We start from the raw sequence: 10,614 nt of genomic DNA on the forward strand, positions 1-10,614 counted from the left end.
GAGGGTTCGAGACCTCCCCGCCACCCCTCCCTCCCTCTGCGAGGGACGCGCTACTGCGATACCCCATAAACACCCTCCCCCCCGGTCACAACCCCCAGAGGTGTCAGGATGAGAGGACGTGGTCCTGAGGTTTCAGGTCAGACATCGGGAAGAATTTTTTCACAGAAAGAGCGATTTTAGACACTGGGAGGGGCTGCCCGGGGAGGTGGCGGAGTCACCGGACGTGGCACTCAGTGCTCCGGCCTAGCTGATGAGCAGGCAAAGGCTGGGCTCGAGTTCTCTTCCACCCCAAATGGTTTTGTGACCCCTCGGCCCCGGGGAGGGGAAGGAGAGGGAATGCCACAGCAGTCGGATCCAGTAGTTTTTATTTCTAGCATCCACACACGTACCGGGTGAACGACCTCCCCTCACGATTCAGAGCACACGACCACGCGCAAGCAGGGTGTTTTGATTTTATAAATTATGTCTTCTGGCCTCCACCGGACCCCAGCGCAGCTGGCACGTCACTGCTAGGTACGTAATTCTAATCAGCAAAGTTACAGGCAAGGTCTCCTTGTTGACACTGAAGCTATTTTTTCTGGGCTACTCCTGCATGTGGCGGCTCCCCAGAGGGAGGGACACGGCTGTCTCGCCGCCGTCCTCGGGACTTAGTTTTTCTCGTAGTAGAACCATTTGTCAACTGTGTGGGGCAGAAAAAGAAGGAGGGGGTTAGTCCTCTGTGAGCCACCCGGTTATTAGGGAGTCACACGGCACTGTGTGTGTGTCACCCCCAGCTCAGGGGCCTCCTCCTGCTCCTGCCAACAGCTCCACAGCACAGCAAACAGGTTCCTGCACAGCCCTGTTTACACTGATTTGTTTTCCCCAAGGAGTCACCCTGGTTCAGGCTGCCATTAGGAGCATCCATTACTCAGTTCAGGCAAGGACAGCAAGCCCCACTGGCTCAGCTGACCCAGGGAGGCAGAGCCATATTACCTGGGACTCCCAAGACATCCATTTTCCCACAGGTTTATTCCCCAGGAAGGGATTGGAAGTGACAACCTAGCTCCTCTTCCTGCCATGCAGCAGTGGGCTCTCAACACCCTCCTTAAGTCGGCCCTTGGGCCTTGCCCTGGCTACAGCAACGTCCAGATTTCACTTGAGACCCTCATTTTCCTACTGATAATTCCTCTGAGGAAGCCCCCGTTCTGCACTGGGATGTAAAGGTGGGTTTTGAGACTCACCTTCGGGTGGGATCGGGTTGGCAGCTTTACATGGCGGTGCCTGAAACAAGAAAGGTGTTATCAGAGAGCAGCTGCTGACCAAGGCTGTCCTTACACCTCGTAGGGCTGCACAAATCTTCCCTGAGCACCATTTAAGATCCTGTGGCAGCCAGTGCTGATCAGCTGTGAGGGAATAACTGAGCAGCATCCTGCCATCCCCACAGCCTCCCCATTCCAGAGATGCCCCACATGCCAGAGGTGCTCTGCTCCAAGCACAGGCTGCAGTGCCATCTGCTTCCCACCACGAGCAGGTACCACTCCAACATCTACACAGCTGCTGCTTTTTTTATAAACCTACAATGTGATGGAGGAATAGAAGCACAAAGCACTGGGAAAACTCCTCTGAAGAGCTTTTAACAACCAAAACCAGAGAAGGATCCCTGGGTGGTGACATTCCCTCCACAGGGGCTGTACTTCCAAAAACACACAAATTAATCAGGATGCCACCAGAGGATACCAGCACTTTAAAACCAAAGGTGATGGTTTTAAAAGTCTCTCTGAGGCTACAGAGAGCCTCAGGTTTCCAGTAACGTTTCCACACACCGAGGCAAGATTTGCACTTTGATTTTCCTGTCCCATTCCTCTAACCCCTTTTGGGTTGCCAGCAGCACTTTACAAGCCTAGTGAGATGTGATTAATTCCCGAAGCTGGACAGGAGTACTACACAGGGAACACCAAGCTTTTCATTCCAAAGGATGCAAAGCCCCTGGCTGCAAGGCTTTAGGGAATCACACTCTCTTTTCTCAGAGGGACCTGTTCTGTGAAGCTCTTGGAAGGCCAAATATTTAACCACTCTCTGAAAAGCTGACAGCCAAGCTTTGGTTCAGAAGTTTAGTCCTTCACACAAACTCCATTTGGGATTCCATCTTCCAGATGACTAAGGGCAAGGAGAAGCCTCTGGAGGAATGCCTGGCTTGCTCCACCATCCATCCTGTTTGATCAGACACAGGTGCTGTGTTCGGTCACCTAAAAAATTCTGAGCATGCAATGTGCCATTCACACAGAGAGGGCAGTTTATACAAATTATATCACTTTTCCTGATGCTTGGGCGCTCAAATTTGTACTTACTGCATCCACAGTAGCTTTTGCACAGTCTTGGCCACAGCAGAAGGGGCTGTCAGACACCGTCAGGTTTGTGCTAGAAGAGAGAGGGACCCTTGTGAGAATGTGCAAGCCTGGTCCCTCCCCCGGGAGTACTGAATAATGGAATATTAAGGATTATTGTTAAAGCTGCCGAGCTGAGGGGGAAGGCCTGGGGGGACAGCCAGCAGCTAACAGAGGGCATGGCACCACTCAGGAAAGGGAGTTCCAGGGTTATTTGTCCAGGGAAAAGGAAGGTGCACAGTACCATGAGCATGAACCTACCAGTTGATCTCCCCCCCGTCAGTTTTCTTTGCTATTAAAGCTTTCCAGTGTTCATGAGTGCTCTTGATGACATTCACAGCAAAATCCTAAGGGTGGAGATGAGAACAAACACCACATTACGTGGCAGCACTAGACCATTTCCTCCAGACTGTCAGTCACATGGAACAGTATTTATAGGCTGATTGTAGATAGTTCTAGCCGTGGAAGAGGCTGAAAGAAACCTCCTCTGTCACTGGGCTGTTCAGGAAGTGCAGCAACCTCCCAGTGCACAACAGCTGAAACCACCAGGATTTTACAAGGAGAATTGTTTTGCTTTTGAGATGGGAGGATACACCAAGGTCACTGAGCGAGCTGGAGGCCAAGAGAAACTGAACACAGATATTCCAGTCTCGGGCCAGTGCTGCTCCATCATAAAAGCACCTCCACCCCCCTGCTCCTCCCACTCGGTCTGTCTCCAGCAGTTGCTGATCCAGGCCTACCCAGGAGCTCTCCTCCACTCCAGGCAAATAATTCAGGCCAACAGGAAGAGACACGCAGCTAATCAAGCTCTGCAATTATTTAAAAATGAATTTGTTTCCAAGCATATCAGCTTCTTTCCTTAAGAATGAGCAGTATATGCTCAAGCATTAACCTGTCAGCTAGAGAAGGAAGCACACACAGTTCTTTGTTAGTGTGAACACCAGCAATAAATATCCTGGTTTGATACCCTACAGAGCCAAATAAAACACTGCAGAACATGTGGGAGGTTCTTTATCCCGATTTTCCGGTTGCCTTGATTCTGGTTTCACCTATCCTGAGGGGCAGTGAGATGTCCCAGCCCAACCAACCTAGTGCTGTGCTACAGCTGAAAGGGACAAGTCCTTTGTGACTTCTATTTTCTTTCCCAGACAGTGCTTTGGAGGAATTCCCCTCCTCTGCACCAAGTCTGGAGCTCTGGGAGTTGAGTTACCTCACTAACCCCCTCAAGGCACACCAGGACAGGCAGGGCAGGGCACAGAAGCAGGATTTCACCCACTCAGGAGCAGCAGATGATCTGATCCAACCCAGGGAACACTGCTGCCAAGGCAGAGCCTTACTCAAAGGGCGTGAGGGAACACTTCACGCCTGAAGGAAGAAGTGTTTTAACTCCTGAGTGAAGTTTAACTTGCACCAGGTTGCAGTGGAACAAAGCCAGTGAGCAAGGGAAGCAAAGGGTGATTGATGTCAAGCTGCCTTTGCTCCAGAGCAGGAGCAAACAAACCCAGTGTTTTCCACCCTGGTTCTGACACGGAGGCTCCCAGCCCTGAGGTGATTCCACATGAATGACATCTAGAAGAAAAACTGATAATATCCAACAGCACCAGGGCAATAACCACATGCTTTTTCTCCAAGTATTCTTGCAAGCTGGAAACAAGCAAGAGTGGTAGGCTGGAAAAAGAGCAGGATGACTGAAGTCAGCTATCAGCAGCTCCATAAAAATCCATTCTCTCACCCAGTGCTCACTCGTGTCCCCACACCCCCCCAGCTCAGTGTGGACAGCGTGCCTTTGCACCAAGACAGCTGATCCTACCTTGTCTTTAAATTCCTCATTAAAAGCAAACTGGTTTTCTGGCTTTCCATCAGGTACTTTGTATCTTCTGAACCAGTCCACGGTAGCTTCTAAGTATCCAGGCTTCATCCTTCTGACATCATTGATATCTAGGCGGGGAGAAGAGGTTTGTTAGCCAGAAGCAGTAACAGAATTTACTCAGCTCTACCCAGCTGCTCTGAGCTGTCCCCCTTTCAGCCCCTCCTCAAGCAGCCTTAGCAACATTTCAGACAGACTGCCCTAAAGACACAGTGAGTGTCTGCACAGGGAAGTCAGTGTTTCATCCTCACAGTCCTGATTGCCCCCAGGAGCCTGGACACATTTAGCTGTGATTAGAGACACTGAGGACAGGCTGGACAGCCACACTGTGCTTCAAAATGCCAGGCTGTGCAGGGGACTGACAAGGTGTGACAAACAGCAGTGAAATGTTTTGCTGTAGGCCTGAAAACATTGTGTTCTGCTGTCCTTCCAGCTTCACACCTGATTAATACCGTGGCACAGAAGGAGCAAGCCTGTGTCCTGGCTTGGAAGTCTCCTGCAGGCTCTCTTGGGAGAAAGGGAAGCATTAATCCTGCTCCTCCCTCCTGTAACTCACCATTATAGCTGTCTGCTTCTGGGTCTTCCACGTTGATAGCAATTATCTTCCAGTCTGTCTCTCCCTCATCAATCAGTGCCAGCGTGCCCAGCACCTTCACTCTGATGACTTCTCCCCGGGAGCAGACCTGCAAGGACAAAGACCTTGGTGTCCCTGCTGATGCATCCAAGGAATGCACGACAGGAGGCTGTACAAGAGCTCAGCAAGCAGCCAGGTACCACGAAATTAGGTCTCGCTTATCAGCAGCTCATAAGCCTTGGCTCATCTCAACAACAATCTTCAGAGGCAGTGGAGGGAAACATCACATGCTTAAGGTGGAGGAGGTAGGAAATAAATAATGTCTCTGGCTAATTGACTTTGGAGACATTAATTGCAGGTTTCAGAAGACAGTTACCCTCTAGAATGCGTTACCTTGCTCCCGATTTCGCACACATCGATCGGATCGTTATCTCCACAGCAGCCAGTATTTTCATCCTTGTGACCTGGGTCTTCCCAAGTCTGAAAAAAACCAACACCCAACACCAAAGTCAACCACACCTGCGAACAAGAACTCCAAAAAAAAAAAAGCAGGTTTGTTTCAGGCATGCAGTGCCTGTAGGATACAGATGATGGCCCACTTCACACTCGCTTTCAGGACTGGTGCTTGGGCTACTTTTTCACTTGTGCCTGCTAAGTTTGAATCCCAGTTAAAAGGTCTTATCTTGCCAAGGGTCAGCTGCTCCCTCCTACCAACAAACCTTTCAACAAAGCTTTTTTCAACAACTTTCCAGACTTCCTCCTCTGTTCCACAGCTGCCTAAAGGTGAAGTTCACATCTATAAAGAACACTCGTTGATTTGGCTGCCTGCCTGTTCCTCTCCCTATTCATTTCTTAACAGAAGTTTCCTGAGCTCCAGATAGCAGTCCAGCAGAGATGGAAGACAGACAGGGTGTATTGTTTCCTTTTAATTAAACAATTAAAATGATAAGAATGCAGAGCCCCACACCCTGTGCTACCCAGTGTCCCATCTCACCCACAGTGGTGAGTGTAAACTGAAAGACAGGACTGCAGAAGGCATTTGACTCCAAAAACAACAGCTTCTGATCAGGAGCAAAAGAACTCCATGCCCACTTGCATCATAAGGGGCATCTACCTCTAAGGGGGCTGAGATATAAAAAGAAGGAATCCAGAGTGTTCAGGAAGGTGTAGTGACACCTGGGTGGTGCTGAAGGACCGTTCACAATCACTACCACACTCCTCTACAAGGAAGTGTTAAGCTCCTGATGAGTAAACAACTTTGATCCACTAACACATGACAGAGTAAAGGCTTCAAAAGATGCAACTCTGCACAAAGAAATGGGCTCCAGAATCCATCTGAGCAGAAAACAACTCGAGTTTGAGAGCCTGTGTTAAGTCACGTAGGGACAACGCTCAGCATGCACTGCTATCAAGACTAGAATTATCAAATTCAGTGTTTCCCTGGGATCTCACACTGACAGTGTATTTCTCTGAAGGAAACCCCAGCCTTGGAGAACATCAGGGGCAAACAGCCTTCCTCCAAGTCCCCCTTTATCTAGCAGCCAGTTAAGAGCATGTGTCCAGATGCCCCTATCTGTTGGTCCCGCCTTGCCAATTGGCTTCTGAGAAAGCACATCTGTGCAGTGGTGGGTGTTGGCAAGAAGAATCTTCCTTAAAGATTCAGCCTAAATCCTGTACCACTAGGATAAAACTTAAGCTCTTTGTGCTTCACCAGGCAGGAGCTGAAGGCCCTGCATTGCCAGATGCACGGTGACAGCTTCCTTCATCCAAGGACCTGCCAGCTACTGTCCAGCCAAGGAGAGGAGCAGCACAGCAGGTACCTCACTATCAGCCGCTGCTCATCCTCTGACAGCTTGTTTATAACATCAGCTAGAAGCCTAACTGTTGGGATTTCTGCTTAGAAAGACCCCTGTTTTCCTGACAGGTTCTCTCAATTAGCAGGATTACATATCCAGCTGCAAATGCCACGTTCCAGGCCAGACTCTTTGCTGAGCTTTTCGCTCATTGATACAGTGGCAATAACAGGCATCCTCCCTCCTCCCCACCAGCATGGATGAGCCACTGGGATGGATCACAGTACCTGTGGGATGGCACCGTAATTCCAGATGTAGCCCTTGTGGGGAAACACGTTGGCTACGTAGCGCAGCTTTCCTTTCTTCACATCTTGCTTAATTGGGTTTAAGGGTTCCTTTGTTGCAATCTGAAAGAAAAGTTGCATAAATCCCTCTGCTTTGCTCTCTATGGAAAAAATAAGTGATTTTTTTTTTTAATGGAACTGACAAGCCAAGAGACCAGGAGCTGACCCTGAACCCAACAGCAGACACTGGACAGCTCCGTTTTCCTGTTGCATTGCCATCTCCTGGGATATAGTTTTCAGCAGACTCCCAAGCATCAGAATCACATGGGGTTAAGAGCCATAAAATGCTGCTTTAATCAGAAGCCACAGAAGAATACCCAGGCAAACTTCTGCAATCTCAGCTTCCATGCCAGACCTCTAGCATTGAGCAAGTACTGACAGGAGAAGTTAGAAACCACTCTGATTCTGGAGGTGGGATTGAGAAGGAGAGAATCAGCAGAGCCAAAGATTAAGACTTAGTCAGCTCAAGCCCCTTTGCTAGGAACTGTAATGTAGTTACCTCCATTTTAGCATTTGTCCATCGAGGTACTTCCACAACCATGTTGAACACATTCTGAAGAAAGCAAAACATCAGTGAGTGGGAAGGAAGACCACACTTTAAACTAGGAAACACATGCCAGCCAGCTCCCATGAAACCCTAAGATTTTTTTCTGTGGTTTTTTTTTTTTTGATGCAGCTGATGAAACTCCCATAGCCCAGTCAGTCACATGTCATCACTTAAAGCTGAATCCCAGAAAAGACCCCAGCAAAGGCCAGATTGAGGTTACCCACACATTCTGCAGGTTACCCCCACATTCTCCATCAGTTGCCACCTACAAACATCCCCATCACATTCCTAGGACACAGAACAGCAGGTTAAATGAACTGAAGACAGCTGCACACAAACTATCCTGGACGTAACAAAAGGAGGTTTGGGGCATATTTATTAAATACAAAGTGCTTAATGTTCCAGCGAGGGCCGCTCTGGCCATCTAGAAAAGATAAGACTAACAGGAACAAGCCACCAACTTAATAATGTGGGTATCTATGTTCTGCCCTGAATGACCGAGGACATCGCTCCCAAATATCTGTCTGATGTAGGGAAGGATGCCCTCTCTCCAAGCTGACACTCCTAGAAAAGAAGACCTCGTTAGTGGCATGGTGTGAGGATAAAGGTGGGGGAGGAGAAATGCAGAACCACATCTTGCAGTATTTAGTTTACAGGTGATGCTTGGAAACATCTCCTGTTGATCCCGTTGGGCTGAGGCCTCTTGAGACCTCAGTGTCAGCCTCCTCATCCAGAAAAGCTTTTCCACACCTGAACCTCAACATCTGCTGCTTGAAGAGATTATGGCTTTTCAACAAAAAGTCAAACCTTGCTCCCTAGCCTGGCCAAGGTTTCTAATCCCCACCTTAAGCTGTATTAGCACAGCAAAGTCCCTCGAACGTGTATTGTGCCATTATTAGACTGATACTGTGCAACAAGCACTGCTGCATCACTGACTTTGCTCACACCCTGCCCTAGCAGAGGTTTATTACCCCCCTCAATTGCAGGGGTCACTGCTCATTTGCGTTTTGCATGTAAAAAGGTACACCCTGTTTTTATTCCTAACTGGAGGAGAGGAATGAGGCACTGGGATCAGGCTGGGCAGGGTGCTCACGGCTCTGCAGGCAGGGAAAGGTGACTTGGAGCTGCATCTTTGTAAGGCCTGGAGTTCCCCCACTGTCAGATCTGCCTTGGCCTAAGACACTCAGTGAGCAGCCCAAGGTCGTTCCAAGGCACTCAGGTACAGATAAGACCAACACAGCCCAGCCCCAGACCGGAAAAAACACCCTGCAATCCTCTCAGCGTCTTAGGAGTCTAAGGATAAAGATCAAGGAGCCCAGACAGAGTGAGACAACCTTTGGCTCTGAGCTGGGCTCTGTAACAGAGCTGGCAACCCACCTGCTCAGTAATGAGTTAAACCTCAGTGCAGAGGCACTCGAGCCACAGAGGGAGGCCCGGTGTGATCAGCACCATTGTGTAACTTTGGGGACTGAGACCTTCAGTGCCTGGGACTCTTTTCTCTGAATGACTTGGCACGGAGGTGCTGGCAGCAGCCCTGTGTGCCTCAGGTAAACACCAGTAGCTTGGTTTCCCCTGTTAAGCATTACCAGTCCATGGAAACCCTCCCCACCCCTGTGCTCACTCCCCTGCTCCTTCCTCCCCTGTTCTGCGAGCATCTGCAAAGCAGGATTATCCGGATTTGCCTTGTCTGGGGTTACCTTTCAGACACCTGCACTGAAAACTGCTTCCCCACTCGGCCACAGGAACTGCTTCACCTCTGTCCTTGATGACTACAGTCCATCATTTCCCTTCTGAGCAGGCAAAAGCCACCTCAGGCTTCCTGGAGCACCCCAGGTAGCTCCATCACCTCCACCTCAGTAGCTCAATCCGCTGCCTTTTTTAGACGTTCATCTCTCAACTCAGAATATTCTTTTCCTTTCCCAGAACCACTCTACACCTCCGAATTACATCTCTGTCTAATGAACATTAGCTCATCCACTGCATTTCTCAAGCTGCACAGCTTTTTAGTACATATTAGAGGAAGAGATGAGCTACAACAGCACAGAACACAGTCAGAGAGCTCAAGGTGCCAGTGAATGTGCAGTCAGTGAAAAATGAATCACAACCATTTTGGCTTCCTGGAGCTGGGGCTTTTCTGGTTCAGAACAGCCTAATTTGACTCACAGCTGGCTGATGAAAGGATGTGAAAGCCCTGCAGCACTGCATGGGGCAGGTTCTGAGAGGCACAAGGTCCTAGGAGATGCTAAAGCAGGAATTCAACATCCTTACCCTCTGTTCAGTGTTGGATTACACTGCAGGCATAAAGTGGCTGCACTGCAGTCAAACCCCAAGCCTGAAATATGCAGCACCCATAGGAGTGGATGTAGATATTACAGCTGAACAGAAAACTGCTTTTTTTAACCCCAAACCCCTTTATGGGTAAGCTCGAGCCAACCACTCACATCTCAGATGCAAAAATGAGAATGAGATCACCCATTCTCTTCTCCTGGGTCGCTCCACCCGAGGCCAGGACAGCAAGAAACCCACTCCCTGCACAGTCAGGCGATGCCTCCCTCAGGTGCTCCTGCATTGTGGGGAGCTGGGAGCCTCCCCCGGGTGTTCCACCCCTGATCCCTGGGTGTTTCAGGACCCCCTGGATGTTTTGGGATCCACTGATCCCCAGGGATTTCAGGACCCCCAGTTCCCTGGGTGTTTCAGGACCCCCGGATACTTCAGACCCCCAGTTCCCTGGGTGTTTCAGGACCTCCTGGATGTTCCAGGACCCCCTGATCTCTTGAGTGTTTCAGGACCCCCTGGATGTTTCAGGACCCCCTGATCTCCTGGGTTTTTCAGGATCCCCCAAACTCTGGGTTTTTCAGGACCCCCGATCCCCGGGTATTTCATGACCCACCGATCCCTTGGGTATTTCGGGACTCCCTGGATGTTCCAGGACCTCCTGATCCCCCTGGTGTTTCGGGATCCCCTCTTACCTTCCCGGCGTCCGCGTAGATGGGGATATCGTGGAAGGGGGAGATGTATCGCCCGGCGGCATCCTCTGCAAGGCAAGGGGAGAAGCGGGGGGGGAGTGAGATGCTGAAGGACACGCGGGCAGGACCCACGCGGGCGCGCAGGGGAGCGAGGCGGGCG

General features: G+C 50.0%; 1 protein-coding gene across 1 annotated transcript; it reads right to left on the reverse strand.

The window, feature by feature from the left end:
* Positions 1-348: 348 nt before the first annotated feature.
* PPA1 (inorganic pyrophosphatase 1) lies at positions 349-10,530 on the reverse strand. Its single transcript, XM_029962620.1, has 10 exons — positions 10,458-10,530; positions 7,441-7,494; positions 6,885-7,004; positions 5,198-5,284; positions 4,787-4,913; positions 4,174-4,301; positions 2,625-2,710; positions 2,328-2,397; positions 1,221-1,260; positions 349-679 (listed from the first exon to the last, which is right to left on the reverse strand). Exons 2-10 carry the CDS (start codon positions 7,480-7,482, stop codon positions 648-650), a joined length of 732 nt encoding a protein of 243 aa, XP_029818480.1. The 5' UTR covers positions 7,483-7,494; positions 10,458-10,530; the 3' UTR covers positions 349-647.
* Positions 10,531-10,614: the final 84 nt, after the last annotated feature.

This window comes from Manacus vitellinus, unplaced genomic scaffold (assembly GCF_001715985.3).
Source record: "Manacus vitellinus isolate BGI_N305 unplaced genomic scaffold, ASM171598v3 scaffold_48_pilon, whole genome shotgun sequence".
NCBI classification, from domain to species: Eukaryota; Metazoa; Chordata; class Aves; order Passeriformes; family Pipridae; genus Manacus; species Manacus vitellinus.

Excerpts from the sequence above, each read along its gene's own strand:
- PPA1 (XM_029962620.1), bottom strand. The coding sequence starts at position 7,482 with ATGGTTGTGGAAGTACCTCGATGGACAAATGCTAAAATGGAG. Across the intron at positions 2,398-2,624 it reads GACGGGGGGGAGATCAACTG|CACAAACCTGACGGTGTCTG; the intron begins GTAGGTTCATGC and ends TCTCTCTTCTAG. Across the intron at positions 680-1,220 it reads CAACCCGATCCCACCCGAAG|TTGACAAATGGTTCTACTAC; the intron begins GTGAGTCTCAAA and ends TGCCCCACACAG.